This window comes from Lepus europaeus, chromosome 20, assembly GCF_033115175.1.
Source record: "Lepus europaeus isolate LE1 chromosome 20, mLepTim1.pri, whole genome shotgun sequence".
In the NCBI taxonomy this organism is placed as follows: domain Eukaryota; kingdom Metazoa; phylum Chordata; class Mammalia; order Lagomorpha; family Leporidae; genus Lepus; species Lepus europaeus.
The window spans coordinates 7,108,901-7,127,224 of record NC_084846.1 but is presented as its reverse complement, the minus strand read 5'-3'; the positions used below and the strand labels follow the sequence as shown (position 1 = coordinate 7,127,224).

The following is an 18,324-nucleotide window of genomic DNA, read 5'->3' as shown; positions in this document are numbered from 1 at the left end:
GGGTTAACCGCTGGATCTGGCTGCAGAGGCCAGAGCAGGCCCAGCCACCCACTCTTCCTAGCGACTGCATAATTTATGCATTCAGCAAACAGTCCCCACCCACCGGCTCCCCTTGCTGGGGCGATGCGGGACCTCAGCCCTGGAGCCCCCATCCGCCGCCTGGCCTCGGGTCCCTGCGCTGCAGAGCGAGCCACGTCCCGGGCCAGGGACCTGGGAGGAGGCGGGCACGCACATCCTAATGCAGCGAGGCGCAGGCACTGGCCAAGGACGCCCAGACGGCTGCCCACGGAGGGCTCCCGGGCTCGCCGCCGAGGGGCGGGGACTTGGCTGCGGCCGGACCCGAGCTGCCAGCCAGCTGCGTGCCATCTGCCCGCCTCCCGCTGGGCAGCGACACGGCCCCCGGCGGGGCACCCCCTGCAGGCCGACCTGGGAAAGGACTACAACTCCCAGCGTGAGGCCTTGCACGCCCACGCTCGCGAAGGCGGCGCTGCCGCGTGCGCCCCCTGCCGGTCCGCACCAAGCACCGCACCTGTGCTGCGCATGCGTGGACTACAACTCCCGGCGGCCCGCGCGGCAAGTTAGGTTCCGCCTCGGGAGAAACTACACTTCCCAGAAGCCTCCGTGGCGGGAGGGGATCCTCCAGGCTACCGACTGGTACCGGCGGCTGAACATGGCTGTCTTGCTCGGGTCCCTCGTGGGCCCCGCCGGGAGGTCGGCGGCCGTGCTGGGCGGCAGGTGAGCCGTCGGGGGTGCGGGCCCGGGCGCCGGGGCGGGGCGCGGCGGCTTTTGCGCGGGGTCCCTCAGCGCGCCTTCTGACCTCTCCCGCAGGTGGCTCCAGCCTCGGGCCTGGTGGGGGCTGCTCGGGCCGCCGCAAGCGCGGGGCCGGGCGCGCGGGAACGAGTACCAGCCGAGCAACCTGAAGCGGAAGCACAAGCACGGCTGGGTGCGGCGGCTGAGCTCGGCGGCCGGCGTGCAGGTGGTGCTGCGGCGCCTGCTCAAGGGGCGCCGGTCTCTGAGCCACTGAGGACGGCGAGGGCTCCCCCAGACTGCGGGCTTGTGGGGGCCTCCCCCAGACTGTGGGCGTGCCAGGGGGTTCCCCCAGACTGCGGGCTTGTTGGGGGCTCCCCCACCAGACTGTGGGCTCCCTGCACCCAGAACGGCCCTGGCCACGCACGAACCCCGCCCTCCCCCACCGTGTCATCTCGGAGCGGATCCCAGGCCCCACAGCGTCCCTGGCCTGCTGCACCCAGAACGGCCCTGGCCACCCACGAGCCCCGCCCGCCCCCTACCATGTCATCTCGAAGTGGATCCCAGTCCCCAGATAAGGGGTCGGACACGACAGGTGCCAACCGTTCTGAACACCATTAAACGTCTCCTCCGTGTCGCCGCTGCCGCTTGTCTTGTGTGCGGAAGGCTGGTGGGAAAGTGGGGGGCGGGGGTCGGTTCCGACCCGCTGGGCCTGGCCTTGCAGCCCCCAGAGGCTCCCTGGCTCCTTTTTTTTTTTTTTTTTTTTTTTTTGACAGGCAGAGTGGATAGTGAGAGAGAGAGACAGAGAGAAAGGTCTTCCTTTAACATTGGTTCACCCTCCAATGGCCGCTGTGGCCGGCGCATGGTGCTGATCCGAAGGCAGGAGCCAGGTGCTTCTCCTGGTCTCCCATGCGGGTGCAGGGCCCAAGCACTTGGGCCATCCTCCACTGCCTTCCCGGGCCACAGCAGAGAGCTGGCCTGGAAGAGGGGCAACTGGGATAGAATCCGGCGCCCCGACCGGGACTAGAACCCGGTGTTCCGGTGCCGCTAGGCAGAGGATTAGCCTGATAGGCCACGGCGTCGGCCTCCCTGGCTTCTTCTTGCTTGTCCTGTGCTGGGCCCTGCAGCGGCCGTCGGGAGCACTTTCGCACGCGGGCAGGTGCAACACTGCAGCTCAGAGCTGGCATCTGACTTGGGCTTGGGCAGCGTGCAGTCGGGGAGGGCTTCTTGGAGAAAGTGGCAGAGCCTGGGACCGAGGATTGGGCCGGAGGTCAGGATACAGGGAGGCTGAGGAGCCCAGAGGGGCCTGAGTCTGGGGCTGAATCCTAGGGGTGACCCACAGGTGCGTGGGCTGAGCCCGAGATGTCAGTTCTAGGGTGTCACACCCACTGGGTGTCCTGAATTCCAGGGTTAGGACGTGGGGGAGGGGGCTGCCGTGGAAACCTCCTGAGCCACCGTAGGAAAAAAAGCGCGATCCACTTTAGTGGACACCTGCAGACTGCCTGGCGGCGAGAACTACAGCTGCCAGGCGCCCGATGGCGGCGAACTACAACTCCCAGGAGGCGTTGCGGCGCGCCCCCGCCCACTTCCGGATATCGCTTCCCTCTGCTTCTCAGTCCCGGGCGGGGTTTTGCCGTCTCAGCCTAACTTGATCATCAAGGGAGGAGGCGTGGCGGCCAATGGGCGCGCGAGGCCGCCGGACCTAGCCAATGGGAACGCGCGGGGGCCCTATAGCAGAGGGGCGGGGCCGGGGTGCGGGCCAATGACGGGCGGCGGTGGCGCCATCAGTGTGAGCTGTGCCGTGGCTGGAAGTTACTGTGCGGCGGCGGCGAAGACGGCGGCTGTGGCGGCGGTGGTGGCGGCGGCGGCGGCGGCGGCCGGGGCGGCGACGGAGGAGACAGAAGATGGTGAGGGCGGCCGCTGGGCCCGAATTCCCTCTCCGCCCGACAAAATGGTGTCGCGGGCCCACCCACCTCGCGCATCCCCCGAGGCTCCTCACCGCCCGGCCCCCGGCCCCACTCTGGCCCGGCCCCGCCCCTCCCTCTGACCTGTGACCCTCGACCCCCGGACCCCGCCTCAGCTCCCTCTCCCAACCCGTGACCCCATCTGGGCTTCCAGGCCCTGACAACTCATTCATTTCCGGGTCGCCTTTGCCCCCCGGAAATCGCCTGGGGGTGGGGACGGGGGTCCCCCGAGACCCCCAGGTCCGGCCGGGCCGTCGGCGCGCGCGCCTCCCCGCAGCCCCTTGGGGCTCTGCAGGGGTCGGGAGGCCGGCCTGGGCGCCGGGGCGGGGGAGGGGTCTGCGGCGCACCATGCGGTGCTTTGTCGCCGGAGGAAGTGCGACATCGCCGCCGCCCCGACCCCCAGGCCCGCCCCCGCCGGGCTCCCCGGCCTGTGACACTTTGTGACAATCGAGCGCGCTGACGTCGCGGGGAGCTCTGGGGAGGGGGCGCAGGGGCTGGTGACACCCCCGGCCCGCTGTCCCCGCGCACCGACGTGGGGACGATGCCCACCGGCTCCGCTCTTGGGGGCTGGGGGTTCTTTGAGAAAGCGGGGGCGGCGGCCCAGCCGCACCGCCGCTGGCTCCCTCGCGAGCCCCCGCTGCCCCCAGACCCCAGGCCGGGGGAGGGGAGGGGGTGAGCGAAGGCGGGCCCCCTGGCTTCCGGATTTTTCTCGGCTCCTGGCTGCAGTCCTGCAGCGTCCGGAACCCATCCTGGGTCTGGGGCCGCCTGGGTGCCCGGCCCAGCCCCCTCCCGGGTCTCACCCCGCTGGTGACCAGAAACGGCTTTGGAAGACGCACCGCACCGTCTACCACTCTCTGGCACTAAGGCCTTGTTCCGCCCAGCCTCCCCCAGTCCCGGGACCCCTCCCCCCGACGGCCCCTGCCCACCTGTGTGACCTCAGCACACACACCCCCCCGCGCGCCTTGCTTGCGCTTCCTAACACCCCAGGGCCTTTGCACCTGTTGCTCCTGCTGCCTGGAACGCACTTCTGTGAGCATCGCCCCTTGCCGGCGTGGAGGGGGTGGCTTCGGGCTGCCGCTGTGGCCGGACACGTGCAGTGGCGGGGGGCTTTCTCCCCGTTGTCTGTGAGGCCTCGTCCTGCAGCACGGCCGACGGGCAGCAGCGGCCGGGGCCCGTCCTGGGAGCTTCCTGCACTCAGCACAAACGCGCTGGTGCTAACGGCTGCTCCTGGGCGCAGCCCCTTCCCGGGTGGCGCAGACCTCCGTGGGTCGTGGGGAGGTGGCTGGGAGGTGCCCGGCCAGCTCAGGGTCCCTGCACCTCTCACCGTGGGGCTGTCGAGCCCCTGCGAGGTGCCAGTCCAGTGAGGGAGGTGAGAGGATGTGTAGGGGTGTGGGGGAGACGCGGTGGGGGCGCTGAGGTGGGCGTGGCAGGGGATGGAGGAGGTCAGCAGAGGAGCGACAGGGCCCCTTTCTCACCCTGCAGGTCTCACACTGGCCAGATCACTGCCCCCAGCACGGCCCCAGGCCCCACACAGGGTCTGCAAGGTCCCCCTGTCCCAACTGTGGTGGCTGGGGGTGGGACCGGGCTGCACCTGGCGCTGTCACGTGGATGGGGGCGGGGCCCAGAGCCCATGATGGGTCCCCACTGCCTCCCAGGGTCGCCCCCTGGCAGGAGGCAGGGATGGAGCCGGGAGCTGAACCCAGGCACCTCATGGGCCGAGCGCCTGGTCCCTGCCCGTGTGCCCCGTGCTCACCCAAGTGCCAAACGCACATCGCTGGATCCGGATCCGAATCCAGCTCCCCACTGGTGGCCTGGGAAAGCAGCAGAGGACGGCCCACGGGCTGGGGCCACTGCCGCCCAGGCGGGAGACCCAGATGGAGCTCCTGGCTCCTGGCTTCAGCCTGGCTCAGCCCCTGCCAGTGTAGCCACTGGGGGAGTGACGGAGCGAATGGGAGACCTCTCTCTCTCTGCCTGTTGAATCGATAAATACGTCTTTAATTTTCAAAAGAAACCTTGCTTAATGGGTGAGGCTGGCCCCAAGGTCCTGGACTGAGCTGGGGCAGGGGTCTTGGGATGGGGACGGAGCTCTGGGTCACCCGGATGTGAGGGCACCTCCTGTGGGGGAGGGGGCGCCTGCCCGGTGACATTCAGCTCCCTGGGCTGGCTGGGGCCCTGCAGAGAGGGCTTGGGCCTTAGGGAGGGGAGGACCCTGCTGCTCCAGCCAAGCCCAGAGGGTGCCGGGGGCCTGGGGGCTCCAGCCCGTGGTCCTCAGGCAAGGGAGAGCTTGTGCGAGAGGTGGGGGGGGTTCCAGTGGCTTCCTCACTGTTCTCGCTGGAGACAGGTGCCTCTGTGCCCTGGAGTCTGTCTGTTCATTGATTTAAGATTTATTTGAATGGCAGAGCTGCAGAGAAAGAGAGTCTTCCATCTGCTGGTTCACTCTCCAATTGGCTGCAACAGCCGGAGCTGCGCCGATCCAAAGCCAGGAGCCTCCTCCAGGTCTCCCACGCGGGTGCAGGGGCCCAAGGACTTGCGCCATCCTCCACTGCTTTCCCAGGCCACAGCAGGGAGCTGGATCAGAAGGAGCAGCCGGGACTTGAACTGGCGCCCCTATGGGATGTGGGCACCGCAGATGGTGGCTTTACCCGCTGCACCACTGTAGTTTTTTAAGATTTCCTATTTTGAAAAGCAGAGTGATGGAGCTTTTCCACCGAGGGCTTTGCCCCCAGATGCTCCCAGCCGGCTGAAGCCGGGAGCCCAGGAACTTGGTCTGGGTCTCCCGTGTGGGTGGCAGGGGCCCAGGCATTTGAGCCAACAGCCGCTGCTTCCCTGGGTGTGCATGCGCAGGGAGCCGGGTCAGGACTAGAGCAGCCGGGACTTGAACCTGTAGGCGGCGTCCAGGGTGCTGGCCGACCCCGCCCCAGACCCCTTGTCCATTTGCCGTGTGTGGGGTCGGGAGAGAAGACAGGAGGAGGCACAGGCCCGAGGGACAGGGTCAGGGGCCAGAAGGCCGTTCCAAGGGTCAGCGATTCACCTGCTGTCTTCCCGGCGTCCCCTGGGCCCCGCACCCCCACCCCGGCAGGGGGCTGGCCTGGCACGTGTGGGGGCCCTCCAGTCCACACAGCGTTTTCTGAAAAGCTGTCAGCTTTAAAAAAACCTGGGGCCGGGAGCCGGCACTGCAGTGCGGCATCCCATGTGGGCATGGGTTCAAGTCCCGGCTGCACCTCTTCCCATCCAGCTCCCTGCTGTGGCCTGGGAAAGCAGTGGGAGATGGCCCAGGTCCTTGGGCCCCTGAACCCTGTGGGAGACCTGGATGAGGCTCCAGACTCCTGGCTTTGGCAGCCCTGGCTGCTGTGGGCATTTGGGGAGTGAACCAGCAGATGGCTGATCTCTCTCTGTCTCCACCCCCCCCCCGCCGCCTCTCTCTCTAACTGCCTTTCCGGTAAATAAAGTCTTAAGAAAAAGTCTCCTTTTAAAAACAAAACAAAAAGGCTGGGGCTACCAACGCCCCAACTCGGGTTTCTGGGGCTCCCTGGGCCGCGGGAGCTCTGGGGCCCCTGTTCCCCGCCCCCAGGCTCTCCCAGGCGGCCCAGCCGGAATGCGGCCAGCGCCCTGCGTCCTAGGCGCACTTAGTGGGTTACGGTGCACAGCGCCCAGGGGAGCAGCTCCGTGCGTGCGTGCGCCTCGCCGACTGCCGGAGCGCTGGGGCTGAGAAGTTTGGAGGGGGCTGGAGGGTGGAGGGCAGGGCCCACCGCCAACCCGCTTGCCGAGGGGGGACCCGTGCGGCGGCTGCTGGCTGGGCTCTCACCCGCCCCCCTTTGTGTCTTCCAGGCAGATTTTTTGAAAGGATTGCCTGTGTACAACAAAAGCAACTTTAGTCGATTCCATGCCGACTCCGTGTGCAAAGCCTCTGTGAGCGTGGGCGTCCCCCGGGGGCCCGGGGAGGGGCGGGGCAGCGTGGAAGGGTGGGTGCTGGGGCGAGAGCCCACGCCCCTGACTCTCCCTCGCCCCTGACTCTCCCTCCGCAGAACCGACGTCCCTCAGTCTACCTGCCCACTCGCGAGTACCCCTCTGAACAGAGTAAGTAGCCCGCGCCCTCGTGCACCTGCCCGGCCAGACTGGGCTGGGGTCGCGTCCTCCGCTCACCTCGTGCAGGCTCAGGTGGGGAGGAGCCCGCGGCTCTGGGGCTCGGCACGTGCCTGCCCCTGGGAGCCGCGGAAAGCTGGCGCGCTCTGGGCGCCCCCTGAGCCCCCACGCGGGTGTCGGGAGCTGGTCCTGTCCCCTTGGGCTTGGGTCAGGTTGCCCGGCCCCCGCCGGCCCCGGTGGTCCACGTGCGCGGTCTCAGTGCGCAGGACGCGCACACAGGGGCTGGGAGGACCCGAGGGAGGCCGGGGCCTGGGGTGGGGCCCAGGCCTGTGGAGCCGGACCTGAACCTGTGCTCTCGGTGCGTCGGGCTGTGCGCTCCTGGTGCGCATCTGTGCGTGCTTGTGGGGCCACTGCCCCGCCTGCAGGTGGCGCTGGGCACCGGGGAAGCAGGGATCCCGCATGTGTGGCCTTTGGGGTCCCAGCTAGCGGCGGCGTCCTGGGTTGGGGGTGCTGACTCCCCCAGCGCCCCAGTCCCAGAAGTCCAGCCGGGCCGGGCTGGGCCACACAGCCGGGGCGGCCCCTGCTCCAGCCCTGAGACTCACTGCGTCTTCCCTCCGCAGTCATTGTGACAGAAAAGACCAACATCCTTCTCCGCTACCTACATCAGCAATGGGACAAAAAGGTGAGCCCGCGGGGTGGGGCGGGCGCGGGGCTTTGACGGCTGAGTAGGAGTGCGCAGGGTGGCATGAGGTGGACTTGATGGTGGTGACTGACAATTTGATGAACCGTGTGCGCGGTGAGAGCCGCAGGCAGCGGCAGGGGGTGCTCGCAGTCCAGAGACCCCTCCCGTCCCCCTTTTGAATTAAAATATTTCATGGTCCGCTTGGGGGTCGCCCTGCTTCTGCCCTTGGCCGTGAACATGGGCAATGGGCCAGGTTGGAAGGGGAACCCCGGGCCGGAGCAACCCCTCCCCACGTGCCAGCCCCACAGGCCCGCCCACTGTCCTGTCCCCCTGCCCCCTGGCGCCCCGGGAGGGACCCCCGCCGCCACGGCTCAGCCCCCTGTCCCAACCCCGCAGAACGCCGCCAAGAAGAGAGACCAGGAGCAAGTGGAGCTGGAGGGGGAGAGCTCCGCGCCGCCCCGCAAGGTGGCGCGGACCGACAGCCCGGACATGCACGAGGACACTTAGGGTGCGCGGCCCCCGCCCCCGCTGCTCCCCGGCCTCCCGCCCGCGCCCACCCCCGCCCGCCGCCCGCACCCCTTCAACCTCATAGGAGCTGATGTATTTATTTTCCTTGAGTTTTTATTTATGCTGTAACCCGTACGGTATGGAGCATTGGTTAAAGGGGCCCTGAGACCCGGTAGTGTGATGTCGGTAGATGCTTCTTCCAGACAACTGTCCCCGCCCCCGCCCCGCCCACCCCGCTTCCCACCCGGAGAACCGGAGAGCAGGCCGGGGGCTCGCGGGGGCCTGGAGGCTGGGCTGGGGGCCGCGGCGCCCCCTGGACATCTGAGCAGCCTCCTCCCCCCTCCCGCCCGCCGGGCCGGGCCCCCGCTGGGACGGTGCCCAGACCTCACTCTGAGCATGCGCGCGCGCGGGGCAAAGTCGGCCCCTCCGGATTCTTCTCTTAAAGTCATTTTATCATGGACTCGTGCGTGCTCCGTGTCCACCCCAATAAAAGGATGTTTGCTACTCGCCCGGGCGTCTTTGCTGCGCACGCCTCGGCACCCCACCCCCACCCCGGACGACGGAGCCCCCCCAAGCGCGCCTGAGGAGGCCGAGGACCCCTCCGTGCGCCTGCGCGGCTGCCGTCCAGGCTGAGAGCGGCGCCTCGCTCCGGTGTCCCCCAGGACAGCGCCCAGCGTGGAGCCCCACGGCCCGGAGGCCCCAGCCACGGCAGCGCTGGTGTGGCTGCCCAGGGAGCGGAGGGGCCGGGCTGTTGGGGGCTTGGGCAGGTCTGTGGTCCTGGACCTGGTTTCGATAGCTGTAGATTTGGGGGGTCCCACCCCAGATGACCCCTCTCGGGCCCTGTCCTGGCCGGCTTCTCGCCCGGCGGCGGCAGCACTGGGCACAGCGTGTCTCAGGGACCCTGTGGTCACGGGGCAGGGGGTCGGCTGAGGGCCCCGGGGCTCACAGGCCACTGGGATGCAGGCACAGGGGTAGAGGGGGAGAAGGTGGCAGCCCCGCCCTCCCCTTGCCCTTCCGCGGGGGACCTGGGTCCCCCGGCCCCCCTTTGAGGAAGCTCCTGGCCCCGTGGTCTGCCCACGGCTGGGCCACCGGTGCCTGCCGGCCGCTTCTCCCCACCCCCTGCCTCGGTCCAGCCAGGTGAGGGTCTCACGGCTGTGGCCCCCCATCCCGGCACCCAGGGTCTGTCGTGTCCCCGCCCTGTTCAGACACAGACAGCCAGGGGGAGGGGTCTCCTGGGCCCCCCGACGTTCTTCACAGGCCGCCGGGGTGGCCTCCAGGGACCGGCAGCTCACCCAGGGCCCCCTGAGTCCCCGCCCGCCCGCCCCTCCGCTGACACCAGGCTCTGTCCCCGCCACACAGCCCAGCCGTGGCCCGTCCTGTCTGCCCCCTGTTGTCCTCAGGATGGGGGCTCTGCGGACTGCCAGGGTGGGCGGCGGGTTCCGCACTCCCACCTCCTTCCTGTGCCCCCCTCCCCAGGGCAGCCGCCGCGGGCCGCCCCGCCTCTGGGTCGCCGTCCCCAGACTTTGCCGTCTCTTCCTTTGTCTCGGGCGCCCCAAGCGGAGGCCGGGGGCCCTGCAGCTCCTTCCCCGCGGAGGCTTTGGGGCCCCCGGTCTGGGCCATCAGAGACCAGCGGCGGGGACCCCCCGGGGGGCGCCCCCAAGCCCGCTTTCCACTGCTCCAACCTCCGGCACTGTTGAAATAGACTTTTTATTGCATTTCTGCCGTTTTACAAAAATATGACAAAATAAATTAAAAACAAATAAATAACCGCCTACTCTTCGTCAGTGTGTTTTCCTATTGGTGTTTAGGGGAGGGGTCGCCTTTGGTCTCCCCCTCCCCCACCTCCTGGTCTTAAAGGAAACGGCAGATGGGGGGCCGGGCTCCCCTGCCTCCCCCTCCCCACAGCCCGGGGAGGGCTCGGCCAACACCGGGGCTGTCCTGGGGGCCGCGGCCAGGCGCGTCTTCCCGCCGCCGCCTTCAGTGCCCGCTACTGCATCTGACGGGAGAGAGGGCGGCGGCCGGGGAGCTAATGCCAGCCGCTGGGCCAGCACACGGCTTGGGGGCTGGGGCTGGGGCTGGGCGAGAGCGCCGGGGACGCGGGGGGCTCCGAGGTGGGCAGCGGCGGCGGCGGCGGCGGGGGCGGGAGGCTGTAGAAGCTGGCGTCCCCCGGCAGGGGCTGCGGGGCGGGCGGGGGCCCGGCCAGGGCGCAGGGCGGGCACTCGGCGGCCGGCGGGGCCGGGCGGGAGGCGGCGCCCTCGCCCCCGCAGCCCCACGGCCCGTCCCACTGCCAGCAGCCGGCGGGCGGCGTCGGGGGCCGGGGCAGCGGCACTGGCGGCGGCGGCTGCGCGGGGCTCCGGCTGCGGCGGGCGCGCAGGGCAGAGGCCAGCGCTGTCCCTGCGGAGGCGAGAGGGGCCGTTCCGGGGAGGCTGCCGCCGCCGCCCCCGCCGGGCTGGCCGCCCTGCCCGCGCCCCCTCCCGGCCCTGCAGGCACATGGAAGGCCTTATTGCTTCTGATCAGAGACCGGGGCGGGCAGGGAGGGGTGGGGAGGGGGCGTCGGGGCAGCCCCTGGGCACTGGCCCCTCCCAGCCCCGGGAGCGCAGGGCGGGAGGTTGAGGAAGCCCCTCCCGCATCCGACCTACGTGCCTGGCCCCGGCTGCCCTCTGGGGCGCCCTGGGCTGAGGTTGGGGCCAGGGGCCTGTCTCTGAGTCGCCCGGTGGGCTCCCTGGCTGGGCGGCCACAGCCTCCGCCTCCAGGAACGCCTCCGGGAACACCTGGGCTGCAGGGGGTGGGGTTTGCATAGAGGCCTGGGGGGCAGGGGTCGAGTCCCCCCAGAGTGAGCTGGGTGTGGGGTCTGATGGGGCCCCCTCACCTCTCCTGGCACCCTGGGAGGGGGCTGAGGCTGGGTTTTGGGGATCCCTCCCGGAGTGGGAGGAGGGGGCGGTGAGGAGGGTCAGGCACAGGGCTCCAGGCTCTCCAGGGGCCCGGAGAAAGAGAGAAAGAGAGACAGAGAGAGACAGAGAGAGAGAGAGAGACCGAGCAGGTTTTTTCCACCGGGACTCCACGCACGCACCACGGACCCACTTCCCCAATCGGTGCCAGAGACCGGGCTGTCTCTGTCCCTTTCAGCCCCTTTCGTGGGGCCTGGCCACCGGCCCAGCCCCCACCCCACCCCCCAAAGCCAGCCCGGCGTCCCCGCCCCCGAGTTAAAGCTTGTGACCTGAGCCTTCGTCCTCGGGCCGCGGGGCTTCCAGCTCCTCCGCCGAGGCCTCCTCCGCCTGCCCACTCCTCTGTGCCCGGCCGCCGCCGCCGCCGCTGCCCGGGGTCCCCTCCGACCGCGCCTGCTGCCCTCCGGCCCCGTTGGCCCCGGCGTCTGCCCGGGCGCCCCCAAAGGGGAAGAGCTTGCCGGCGTGGAAGGCCTTGGGCGGGGAGTGGCTGCGCTCGGGGTCTCGCCGCGTCTCGGGCGATTTGAGGAACTTGAAGCTGAGGAAGGCTGGCAGGCGCGTGTCCCCACCCGTGGGCGACTGGGCGGGGGGCGGCCGCGCGGCCTGGCCAGCGCCGGAGCCCGCCAGGGAGGACGTGGCCGCCGCAGCTGCCGACGACAGGAACTTGCCCTGCAGCGGGATGATCTGTTTGAGCTTCATGACGTTGTTGGGGGCCAGCAGGGACCCCGGGCGCTTGGGGCGCTCGGCGCTGTGGCCGCCCGGCCCGCTGCCCTTGGCCTTGGCGGAGGACTTCTCGGAGGCGGAGGCGGAGGCGGCGGCGGAGGCGGCGGCGGCGGCGGCGGCGGGGTCCAGCCCGGAGCCCTCGGCCCGCGCCTCCTCGCGGCTGCCGGCCTCGCGCTCTCGCCGGGCGTGGTGCTCGGCGTGGCGTTGGCGTTCCTCCTCCTCGCGCCGCCGCCGCTGCTGCTGCTGGTAGCGGTGCTGGGCCTGGCGCTCGTGTCTCTGCGGGGCAGGAGGGGCGGCCGTGAGGGGGCCTGGGGGAGGGGGCGCGCGCGCTCGGGGCTCCCTGCGGCGGCGGGAAGCGCTCCAAACGCTTATTAGGCACCAGCTGTATCCCTGGACCCCAGCCGGTGCTTTCTGGGAATTCGCTGGCCACCAGCTCTGTCCGTGGCCACGGGCCAACGTGGCCTCCCAGGAGGGTGCACCAGCCAGAGATGGAGCCGGGAGTGCCGCGGACCCGCAGCCCGGGGGGAGCTGCGGTCATTTAGGGAGTGGTTACTTAAAAAAATAAAAACCCATGGACACGGAGAACCAATTTCCTTCCACCGGATTCTATGCTGTCTGAAATTCGACCTCCTGCCGAGAACCTGGGCCTGGGCACCCCATCACCTGGGACCTGTCCCCATCACAGCCCCACTGAGCAGCCCCGCCCCGCCCCGCCCCGCCCACAGCCGCGCCCACCTTGAAGGCTTCCCGCCGCTGGTACTCGAGTTTGGCCATTTCCTCGGCCACCCAGCCGGGGATGTCGGGGATGGCCGCGTGGATGAGGTACTTGAGAAGCAGAGCGAAGTGCTGTGGGGACAGAGAAGAGGCTGCAGGCTCCAGGCTGCTCTTTGGTGCCCTGAGGCTCGCCGGCACCGGTGGCAGGGGATGGTGGTTGTGGCGGCGGTGGTGGTCGAGGGAGGACAGCCAGCCTACCTCAAGCACCACCACGGACACGATGGCCGCCTCCGGGCTCAGCCAGGGGAAGAGGCGCTGCAGCTGCCCGCACTGGCCGATGAGGTAGCAGTTGACCACGATGGCCAGCACGCCCATGGCCTCCATGACTTTCTGCGTGGGGGGGGCGGCAGGTGGGAGGTTCAGGCGGCATGGGGGATCCCCTGGGGGCCCCGAGCCCCTCCCGCTCCCAGCCACCGGCCACCGCCTACCTGCCACTGGCCGATGCTCTCGACGCGCTGGCCGAAGGGCCGCTGGAGTCCCGTGCACAGCCGGAAGGCGTCGCTGCGGATCTCGATGAGGTTGTTGACCAGGGCGCACAGCGCGGCCAGGGGGAAGGCGGACGAGAAGAGCACGACGTAGCCGAACTGCACGAACATCTCCTGGTAGTCCTGGAAGGTGTCCTGGGGGGGGGGGGGGGGCGGGGCTCAGGGCGCCTCCTCCCTCAGCCCCGCTCCGCCCTCGGGCTGTGCTGTCGGGGCCGCCCAGGGCACCCCTGCCAGCCTCGCGGCCCTCCGCCGTCTGACTGTAGCCTCCTCCCCCGGGCTGTGCGCCCGCGCCCACCTCGTATTTCTTCATGCAGCTCTCCAGCTCCGCCTGGGTGAGCTGGGGCGAGCTCTCCTCCTCGGGCGGGTCGATCCACGATGACCGGTTCTGCCGCCTCTGCCTCCCCGCCGCCGACTCGCCCGAGCCAGGCTCCGGGTCTGGGCCCCCGTCCGGCCCCTGGTCGCGCCCCTCGCCCCCGGCCCGGCGAAGCAAGATGGCTGGGGGCTCCCGTTCAGGGCTGCTGGGCGCCCCCTCCGCCTCCTCGTCGTCCTCCTCGGCCAGCGTGAACACGCCGGGCTCCAGCCCCTTCTCCACCAGGGTGGGGCTCCCCTCCTCCAGGAAGGCCTCCGGGCTTGGCCCAGGCCGCCGCCGCCCGGCGCCGCGTTCGGCAAAGCTGACTTTCTTCAGCCGGAGCCCACAGTCCAGGAGGCCACCTTCCTCGCCCTCCTCCTCCTCCTCCTCCTCTTCCTCCTCCTCTTCCTCCTCCTCCTCTTCCTCCTCGCCTCCCCGAGGCCCGTCCCCCACCTCCCCCCCTTCGCCCGCAGGCCGCCGCTCCACCGTCGCCGCCGCCTCCTCCTCGTCCTCGGGCGCCCCGCAGCCCCCGCCCGGGCATCTGCGCCCTCCCCCGCCGCCGCCCTCGTCGGCCTGGGGTTCGAGGCGGCGGGGCGCCGGGCGCCGGAGGCTCAGCAGGCCAAGCAGGGCGCGGGCCAGCTCCCAGACAGCGCGCAGGCCCAGCTCGCCGCGGCCCAGCCGCCGGTACAGGTGCGGCTGCAGGACCTCGCGCACGTTCTGAAGGAACTGGCGGGTGATCAAGAGCGTGGCCAGCATCTGGGGGCGGGGAGGGGGCGAGAGAAGCCACGTGGGGGGCAGGCAGGGCTCTGGGCACCGGGCCGGGCGCCCACCGCCGCCCCGTGCCCGGGCACGCCCCCTGCCGGCCGCCTGCGGGACCCAGGACACGGAGGCCCCCGGTGGCTCAGCCGCCGGCCACCTTGCAGGCGCTTGGAGCGCGGCTGGCCCAGGCGGGCAGGGGGCATTCCTGCCACGGGCTCACTTAGCACCTGCCGGCCGCGCGGGGCCCCAGCTGCGCCCCCAGCACAAGCCTCACTGCTCTGCCCACCCCAGGGGGCGGGGCCCGCAGGCTGGTCACCTGCCCGTACTTTGCCCCGCGCCACTAGCAGAAGGAGCAGGCAGAACCACAGGGCCGCGAGCGGGACCAGCGCCGCCTGCGGCTGCCGCTCGAGGCTCTGGGACAGGGAGAGGAAGAGCAGGAGCTGTGGAGCGACCGACGGACAGGTGGACCGACAGATGAGAGGACACACGGACAGATAGAGAGGAGAGAAGGATGGAGGAGGCGGGGAGGGGCTGAGAGCCTGTGGACCCCTAGCGTCAGGGCCGCCCCCCGCCGACCGCCGGGAACCCCACCTCTTTCAGGCGTTCCATGTCCTTGAGGTAGAAGCCGATGTAGAAGAGGCTCAGATAGGAGTTGACAAACTGGAACTGCAGGAAGCAGGAGTGGGGGGGGGTTCGCCTCACCGTCCCTGAGCACCCCGCCCCCTCCAGAACCCCCCTCGGTGCACCTGCCACCTGCCCACTCACCAGGACAATCTTGATGGTGAGGTGCTTCTCGTAGGCGCTCTCTAGCCGGTAATTCTCTAAGGGGCCGAGGGGGCATGTGAGGGCCCACCCAGCCCCCCATCCCCGCTCCCCGCCGCCGCTGCCGCGCCCGGGGAGGGGGCGCATACCCATGTCATTGAGCCAGATGGCCAGCTTCTTGTAGCCCTCGGCGCTCAGGCTGACCAGCAGGGCCAGCACGATCTTGGGCAGGAAGCGGGCCAGTCGGGGCAGCCCCTTCAGGCTCAGCACCAGCTCCTGCTGGGGCGAGGGGGTGGCTGGGTCGGTGGCTCCCCCCAGAGGCAGAGGGAAGGGCTGCAGGAGCCCAGGGCTGGGACAGGCGGCGGCGGCCAGGGTTCACCTGCAGCTGGAAGCAGCCCAGCATGAGCAGGAACACGGAGACGAGGCAGGCCAGGCAGAGCGGGAGGCTCACGAGCAGCTGGAAAAGCAGCCGCTTCCAGGGCGGGTAGTAGAACTCCTCGGCGTGCGTCACCGGGCTGATGCGTCGCACGCCCTGGCAGGGGGCAGGGGGCAGGGGGCCGGGCCGGCGTGAGACCACAGGGGCCGCGTCTGAGCCCTGCGCGGCCCCGCCACGCACAGCCTTCCCAGCCAGCGCCCGCCCATAGAATCCCGGCTCCCCACGCCCCGCACAGGCCCCACCTCGCCCCCCACCCAGACCGACCCGGAACTGTGGGCGTGGCTCCTCTATGGCTTCCCCGGGCGAGTCCAGCGTCCCCCACTTGTAGGCCAGCTCCGCCCCTCTCCGCTTCCACTCCTCCAAGAACAGCGTCGACCAGATCACGTTGAAAAGAGCGAAGACCACGCAGGACACGTCCCGGCTCGTCTGTGGGGGGCAGCGAGGGGGGCACAGGGCGGCCGTCGGCCGGGCTGGTCCGGGAAGAAGCCTCGCCGGGATTGGGTGTGTGTTGGGGGGTGGGCGGAGACAGCCTCTGCCCCGCCCCCTGCCCAGTACCTGGTCAGCCTCGGTGAACGTATACAGGACCGAGCCGAAGACGGCCGGGTACACCATGGCCGACGTGTAGAAACCCAGCCAGGCGAAATACATGGCGATCTTCACACCGAAGTACTCACAGATGTCATCTGCCCCAGGACGCGGGGGGGCGGGGGTCCCCGTCAGCCTGGCTGGCCTCCTGGGAGCCCTGCTCACCCGCCGACCCCTGCCCCCAGCCCCGAGCCCCCAGCCCGGCCGCACCTAGAGGCTGGTTTTCACACACGGCCTGCACCCACGACTTCATGAGGCGGTTCAAGATGCGCTGCTCGTGGACGGGGAACACCTGCTGGATGATCCCGCGGGCCGCCAGCTCCGGGACTGCGGGGGCGAGGGGTGGAGGAGCCCAGGTCAGCCCCACCAGCCCCGGGCGCCACCTCCCGTTTCTGCCGTCAAACCCACGGAGGCCTTTCCCAGGGGGGAGAAAGGGTGCAGGGGCCCAACGGGGAACTTTTCAAATAAAGCCGTCTGGCTTGGGTTCGTGGCCCTGGACCTCTGGGAAATGCCCAGGGCTCCGGCCACACAGGACGCGGGAGCGCTGTCCGTGGTCCTGAACCCGCCTCCCCAGGGGCGAGGCCCCACCCACCTGGCTGAGACCACGACCCCTTCATTTCATTGGCTGTCCGAGTTTCCCTTGCACCCCTGATTGGTTGATTCTAGACCACGCCCTCCTACCCCCATGAAACTGGCTGTCTTGAAGAACCCCACCCCATTGGCCGCCTGTGGCCCCGCCTCGCTCACTGATTGGCTGGTCTTCCAAGAAGCGCACGTTGTGCAACGCCTCGCCCTGCTTAGCCCGCAGGTTCTGCAGCCAGAAGCGGATGATGCTCTGCCGCTCCTGGGGGTGCGGGGAGAAGCGGCCGTGAGCTCTGGGGTGGGGGTCGAGGGGGCGGCCTCCCCGCCCAGACCCCCGGGGCCGGGCCCACCTGGGAGCTGAAGAAGCGCAGCTCGCTCTCCACGTTCTCGTAGATGAAGTCCTCGTCGCAGGAGAAGCCGCGCGTGCCCCCGCCGAACTCGGCCTTCACGGCCTTGCGCAGCCCCAGCTCGTCGGCGCCGCGCAGCAGGCTGCGGGGGAGCGCAGGGCGGGCGTGGGCTCCAGGGGCGGCCCGGCCGGGAGGGGCGGGGGCGGGCGGGCAGGTGCAGGGCAGGGGCAGGGTCCCGGTCAGCGGGAGGCCGGCGGGCGGGACTCGCCTCTCGTAGGTGGCGGTGACGAAGAAGGCGTAGGCGCGCGTGTGGCGGTGATGGCGCACTTGCACGATGAGCTCGGGGATCCCCACGCGGATGTGGTTCAGCAGCCACAGCAGCGTGTGGTCGTCGGTCGTGTCTGCCGGGGGGCACAGGGGCACCCGATGGCTCCCGCCACCAAGCGGGCCCGGGCCGGGCGCCGCCTGACCCTCTGGGAGGCCGGGCAGGCGGTGCGGGTGCGCATGCGGGGGGGGGGGGTACCTGGGAAGGTCATGAGCACGTCGCAGTTCTCTGTGGGCACCGTCTTCATCCACGCCTTGTGCGACACCAGGTAGCGGCCGGCTTGCAGGAGCCGCTTCCCGAAAAGCTTATCTAGGGCGGCGGCAGGGCAGGACCCGGCTGGGTCGCTCTCGGAGACCCAGGCCCGGCCTCGCTGCGTGTCCCTCCCGTCCAGCCGGGCGCACCTCCCCCGCCCACGCAGGCCCTCACGTGCCAAACTTCCTCACCCTGGAGGCCCCAAACCACAACTGGTAGAGCCCTCCCCCAACCCGCCTCCTCCCCCCCAGGCAGGGGCTGGGTGCGGCTCTCGCCCCCATTTCACAGATGGAGAAACTGAGGCGCCAAAGCCCCATCGAGTCCCGCGCCCAAGGTCACCAAAAAACACCGAGCTGGGACTCGAACTCGGGGCCGTGGGGCTCCGTCACGTGCGCGGAGGGAGCGATCCCGCAGCCCCCATCGGGGTCCTCCTCGGCTCGGGCCTGCGACCCTCACCCGCTGCGCCGCCCCAGCCCCACCCGCTGGGCCGCCGCCGCAGTGCTGGCTCACCGGGCCTGGGACACTTGGCCCGCCTCCCCCCATGCACACACCCCAAGTCCCCTGGCTGTCCATCCGGCCCCTGCGCGCACCCAGGGCCCGCAGCCGCCGGACACCTACCCAGGACTCCGGACGCCGGGGCTGCGGGCTCTCCCTCCGGCGGGGGCCTCTTGCCTCGCTCGCCCTCCGGGGACGCGCCCCCCGCAGCCTCGGCCATGGCTACCACCGAGGTCGGGTCAGGGGCTGCGGGCGGCCCGGGCGCCGGGGGGCGGCGGGCTCATGGGGCCCGTGCCGCGGCCGAGCGCGCGCGGGAGGAGGAGGAGGGAGACAAAGGCCGCGCCCGCCCGCCCGCGCCGGCCGCCGTCCGCGCCCGCCCGAGCGCCGCTTCTCGTCCCCGCCCGAGCCGAACCGGCCGGGCGCGCGTCACCGTCTGGGTCTCGTCCCAGCCCGCGCGCCGCGCTCGCTGCTTCTAGTCCCCGCCCGCGTGGTTTTCTTGCGTTTCGTTCTCGCCCGCCCGCTTCG

At 70.4% G+C, this 18,324-nt stretch overlaps 3 protein-coding genes across 3 annotated transcripts; 2 read left to right on the top strand and 1 right to left on the bottom strand.

Annotated features, from left to right (window-relative positions):
• The first annotated feature begins 601 nt into the window (after positions 1–601).
• Positions 602–1,384, top strand: MRPL34 (mitochondrial ribosomal protein L34). The gene is made up of 2 exons (XM_062178708.1): positions 602–735; positions 829–1,384. The coding sequence occupies exons 1-2, from the start codon at positions 671–673 to the stop codon at positions 1,022–1,024; spliced, it is 261 nt and encodes an 86-aa protein (XP_062034692.1). The 5' UTR covers positions 602–670; the 3' UTR covers positions 1,025–1,384.
• A 1,177-nt stretch (positions 1,385–2,561) lies between these two features.
• Positions 2,562–8,490, top strand: DDA1 (DET1 and DDB1 associated 1). The gene is made up of 5 exons (XM_062178889.1): positions 2,562–2,654; positions 6,540–6,620; positions 6,737–6,788; positions 7,415–7,476; positions 7,873–8,490. The coding sequence occupies exons 1-5, from the start codon at positions 2,652–2,654 to the stop codon at positions 7,981–7,983; spliced, it is 309 nt and encodes a 102-aa protein (XP_062034873.1). The 5' UTR covers positions 2,562–2,651; the 3' UTR covers positions 7,984–8,490.
• A 1,191-nt stretch (positions 8,491–9,681) lies between these two features.
• Positions 9,682–18,019, bottom strand: ANO8 (anoctamin 8). The gene is made up of 18 exons (XM_062178888.1): positions 17,923–18,019; positions 17,251–17,361; positions 16,996–17,128; positions 16,731–16,869; positions 16,546–16,642; positions 16,009–16,125; positions 15,769–15,896; positions 15,478–15,639; positions 15,157–15,309; positions 14,927–15,053; positions 14,781–14,836; positions 14,607–14,681; positions 13,203–14,012; positions 12,851–13,042; positions 12,621–12,752; positions 12,384–12,494; positions 11,201–11,924; positions 9,682–10,377 (listed from the first exon to the last, which is right to left on the bottom strand). The coding sequence occupies exons 1-18, from the start codon at positions 18,017–18,019 to the stop codon at positions 10,010–10,012; spliced, it is 3,732 nt and encodes a 1,243-aa protein (XP_062034872.1). The 3' UTR covers positions 9,682–10,009.
• Between the last annotated feature and the right edge of the window lie 305 nt (positions 18,020–18,324).